Source organism: Bicyclus anynana, chromosome 26 (genome assembly GCF_947172395.1).
Source record: "Bicyclus anynana chromosome 26, ilBicAnyn1.1, whole genome shotgun sequence".
In the NCBI taxonomy this organism is placed as follows: domain Eukaryota; kingdom Metazoa; phylum Arthropoda; class Insecta; order Lepidoptera; family Nymphalidae; genus Bicyclus; species Bicyclus anynana.
Genome location: NC_069108.1, coordinates 5,111,942 through 5,117,056, shown reverse-complemented (window position 1 = coordinate 5,117,056; position 5,115 = coordinate 5,111,942). Strand labels below are relative to the sequence as shown.

At 36.1% G+C, this 5,115-nt stretch overlaps 1 protein-coding gene across 1 annotated transcript; it reads right to left on the bottom strand.

The window, feature by feature from the left end:
• Positions 1–3,394: 3,394 nt before the first annotated feature.
• Positions 3,395–4,806, bottom strand: LOC128199606 (methyltransferase-like protein 17, mitochondrial). The gene has a single exon (XM_052889826.1). The coding sequence runs from the start codon at positions 4,720–4,722 to the stop codon at positions 3,415–3,417; it is 1,308 nt and encodes a 435-aa protein (XP_052745786.1). The 5' UTR covers positions 4,723–4,806; the 3' UTR covers positions 3,395–3,414.
• Between the last annotated feature and the right edge of the window lie 309 nt (positions 4,807–5,115).

The following is a 5,115-nucleotide window of genomic DNA, read 5'->3' as shown; positions in this document are numbered from 1 at the left end:
TAATAATCAATTAAGTACATAATTTATTCCACAGCTAGGATCGTAGACACGTAATTTTAAATATAGAACAGCGCTCTAATTCGCTAATCCATAATGGCCGCGTCACAGACAAACAAAGAGTTAGGTGTACAGTCAAAAAAAAAGAATTAAAACCTTACCGCCATCGACCTCGTTGCACAGTTTCAGAACGAAAAAAAATATAATAAAAGCTAACTGCACATTAAACTTGCTCATTATGCTCTCGTGTATAAACTGAACTGAACATCGCGTGGGTTTATCGACGATAATATAACGGTGGAAATCCCCTACTATTTGCTCTCTAGTTTAATATTTGTTTAGAATTAACACAATCGTAATGGTACCAGGTAGAACAAACTCTGGTAGACTAGTTAACCATAAATACTCAGAACAAAATACCCTTCTAGAACGGTCCTCTACCCCGAGGTCCGAGTCTCACGGAAGAGAGTCGGTCGGCCTGCCTTCGGGCCTTATCAGGTGATGCTTCTGTGCTTCTTCTTCTCTCCCAAAACCCCTGGTAACGCAGCTGAGGTCCCATTGAGCCTACGAGACTTACGCAATCAGAAAAAAAAACTGGTAGACAGTGGTGGATTTACCAGCAGGCTAGGCTGGAGCTTATTTGGCATTTTTTAGGGGGCCGCAAATTTGACCCAAAAATATCTTACAGAAATAATGAAAAACAACATTACATTGCTTCTTAGACCATTTATTTAATGGTATAAATTTGAAAAATTCTTTAAGTGTTAGATAGCATTAGCATTTTTTGAGGAAGGCTATACGCTATATATTATCCCAGTATTCCTAAAGTGAAACCGCGCGGTGCCAGCTAGCATTGCCTATACAAAAAGAATTAAATGTAATTAATTAATATTCTTGCGAATTAGGTTAACTGGTAACTAGAAATAGAAAGGGCGGCAAAAAATAGGACAGCGGCAGCAAATTTGTAAATCCGGCACTGCATTGAGGAGCCTTACACAATCAGAAAAAAATCTCTGATAGACTATTAGTACTGTACGACAATCAATACCTACTTTATCTATGTCGTAACCAATTTGTAACTAGGATTAACAACCCGTCCCCATTTTTATAGATACGAGTAGGTACATAAATTAGTAACACATCTCGATTACTATCAGTGTGCCTAGTGGCAGTTGACAATGTTTTTGTATTCCTATATACTTAATATACTCTTTGGTTTTCATACTATGTATTATCGCGTAACCGTAAACGCGAATTTGTAAGAAATTGAAACAGTTGTGCAGTATTGCCACAAGATGGCGCTGTTTCAATTTCTTAGAAATTCGAATGTCACAGTATGGAGTATGAAAACATTCAAACATCGATTCGTCCTTTTTAGACGAGGACGTAGTCCGGTTATATTTTCAAAACTTTGTTTTTATTTAATACTTTTCCGTTCCTCCATCAGGCATTATACACACTACAGTTCGTTTTATGTAGAATAGTGCGATGACAGTTCGTTTAACTCTTGAAAGTTAGAGAGATTCACGATAATAGTACGTATTACGAACGTCATACAGACGACTGTCACCGTACCCATGCTATCTGAAAAACACTTTAGCTGTGCAATATCTACATCATAGTATTTTGTAATTACCGTGTACAACAGAAATCGAAACATGGGATGATTATCCTACTAAATTTTTTTCGAGGTTAGAAACTGACGTTTAAATTCCGTCGTATAAAATTTAAATAGCCCATGTCACCCGGGCCATTATTACAAATCTTTTGACACCTCATTCGTTAAATCGGTTCTGAGTTTATGCGCTACTGTGGTGCATACAAACATACTTAGACGGTCAAAATCATTACCCTACTTTTGGCTTCGCCTAGTCTAAAGTCTTTCACTAAGTATTACTTTATGTCACTTTGTTCACGTGATCTTCCATCCCCCGCAGATGATTGTTAGTGTTTTGTTTTCGAGAATGACACACATAGTGAAAACGCGTGGTAGAGGAAAAATAACAATTCAATACAGTTGCATACGTAATTTGAATTTTCATATAGTTTACAATAATTATTATCAAAAGGTGGGATTTTACATAGGTACATACATAGTCGACTGAAATGCGTCAAATTAGTCATTTTGACCAGATTTGTTAAATACTTAAACCAGTGACGCAAAATGTACATTACTGTATTTTTTTAATGTAATGGTTGAAGGAAAATTACGTAGTCCACCAGGGTTCCCAACTTAGGGGTTTTCCCCCCAGATTTAAGGGGCAAATAAGTGAAATGGGATTTTTTAGGGGTCTGAAATTTTTAGGGGTATTTTCAGGGATTTTTTGACTCTTCAATATTTTTAAAATGAAGATAATTTTAATATTTCTTTCTTGACCTAGCGACTTATAACGACATTTATTACGTTATTCTACAACCACTCTGAGGCAACTGGCAACAATTTTTATCGAATAAAAAAAATTGTTAAATTTATTCATTGTCAACATGTATTTCAAAAAATCTGAATCTTCAGATAAAGACGTAATATTTTGTCTGTATTAAATATAGACTTTTGAAATATATTACAGCATATTATTTCTAAATTATTATGAATTTATATTTTTTAGGGGGAAACTCAATAATTAAGGCAATTTTAGGGGTTTTTGACACAAACTTTAGGGATAAATATTTTGGAGAGTTGGTAACACTGTAGTCCACATGATTAGTAGAAAACCATTGCTTAAAGAGCAACGATATGCAGGCACAAAAGGAAAATTATGTTCTTATATTAGGGAATTTAGAATTTTTATCTGGGATTTTAAGATGCACAAAAAGTTATCACGGGGTCCAGAGATTTTAGAATATTTGGAAATATTTTTCCTAAATTATGTGAACATCAGTAATTTTTTGGAGTTTATTGGAGTTTACTCCATAAGAATTATGGAAAAAAATATGGGCAGTAAATTTTGACGAACGAATTTCAAAATGACAGCGTTACGTTTTTTGTGCGCAACCTATTCTGCGCACCTTTCACAGTACGCTGCCGCCAACAGCGTGCTCATGAGTGTGGGCGCACCCTAGCCCACACGTATGTGCACGCCGTGGCTTGCTGCTCCTCAGTTGCGCACCTTTCACTTTTCAGGCGTAGTTATTGAGACGTACATAGTGTATGCTGCGGGACAACATAGCCATTGGTTGGTTTATTAGTCTAAATATGTTTTTGACTGAGTACATTAAATTTACATAATTTAACATATTCAGTCAAAAACACAGTCCGTAAAACTCAGGAATTTTTAAAAAGTAACCTGATAGGAAATGGGTTGTTAGGAACCATCGCCCCTGGTATCTATTTATAAATCTTTAGTTAAAAATAAAAACATTATCCTACTACTAAATCTTGGTACACAGAAATAAAAAATTGTGTAAATTGATTGAATTTTATTGAACAGGTAATGTGTCACCCCAATTGCTGGACCGCGCACATCGATACGTTGCTTGATCATGCTTTCCTTTGGAGAAAATAACTTCCTTCAATTCACCATTCTTTGTACAAAGCCGACATATTGTGTGACCTGATCTAACTATGGGTGCTCGGACTATTCTGGGCCACTGAGGATCATCTTGCGGTCTATCACCTTTCCTTAAAATTATATAAGAGTACAAATCAGCCATAATTTCCTTTTTCGACGGAAAACCTAACGTTTCAAATTTCATTAAGAAGTTACATGGTGTCTCAAACTCTAAATATCTTGGGCATACATTATTGTTTGGACACGGAGCAAACGCATAACCTTTTTCCTCACTATTGAGTATGAATTCTCTAGCTTCGTTTATAACTCGAAATCCAGCATTAGTGCCCTGTTCAACGACAATTAGAAAATCTTCAGTTTTGTTCCACAATTTTTGTATTGTTTCTAATCGGCTCTGCATACTTGGCATTTCAAATAATGTGAACGCTGATAGAACAATATTATATTTCAAATCTGCTGATGCTGGCAGGAATTGTCTTTGGAAATATGATTTGAACGGCATCGCTACATTGTCTCTGCCTTGACACAAAATGAGTCTGGCCAAGTCGTTCATATGTGTTGAAGTGTCAACTGTAAAATATTCGAATATGTCATTTTTCCAGTATGTATTGACTGCCCACGTTCCCGTACCGATCCCAGAGCCGAAGTCAAAGAAGCTTCTAGGCTTATAATCTGGTAATCTTCGTCTAATTTCATCTAGAATACGTACCAGGATAGCATATTCTGAAGGAGCTCTCGCCATAAGGTATTGCAGTGAAGTCGCTTTATCGTACGATATGTTGCCCCAACGATAAACGTTTTTTTTTAAAACGTTGTACACTGTCGTGTCTATCTTCCTATTACAAGTTTGCAACTCTTCTTGTGTGGGTTCTTGGCCAATTTTTGAAAAAACCTTTTTCGAGACAGCCTGGTGGATTTTTGATGCCTTATTTCGAATTTCTTCATCTTCTGGTGGAAGCAAACGCGAATGGATATAGTTGTTTAATTTCACACTGTCTTGGTGGTATGCTTTAGCGCCGGAGTCTTGTAGAATAACTTTTATAGCCGTTTGTATATCTGGTGGGAGAGTTGCGGTTTTGACCTGCGACCTGCCGGGATGTTTTCTTGGCTTGTACTCCTGTTTATCGAAACCTTCGCGTAAGCCCGCATCAATTTCTACTCTTGTAGAATAATTGAAATACAGCGATAATTGTGAGAATCTGATTTTTCTGAACATTTTGATTGTTTTGTTTGTTTTTGTAACTTAACCTAAAAAATAAAAGTAGGAACTCATGACACTGACGTCTGACACTGACCACCAACTTTGACACTGACTGACAGTTTTAACTTTTAACTGACTGAGCGCTGCATAGCTTTGGCTTCTAGACTTGCTATTTCTTTTAACCACAGATTATGACTTCTTGTGGTTAGAGTTGTTTAAAACATATTCTATAGGTCATTAATACGGCATTCACAATAAAACCTGCTAAAAATATTATGTTTGAAAACTCTAAACATATAATGGGACTTACCTGAAAAAAAGCTCTATTAAAAACTAAACGCTTTTGTGAGGTTGTAGAGGTAATCTCTGAATATACCGAACCGATTTTGAAAATTGCGATGTTTTGTG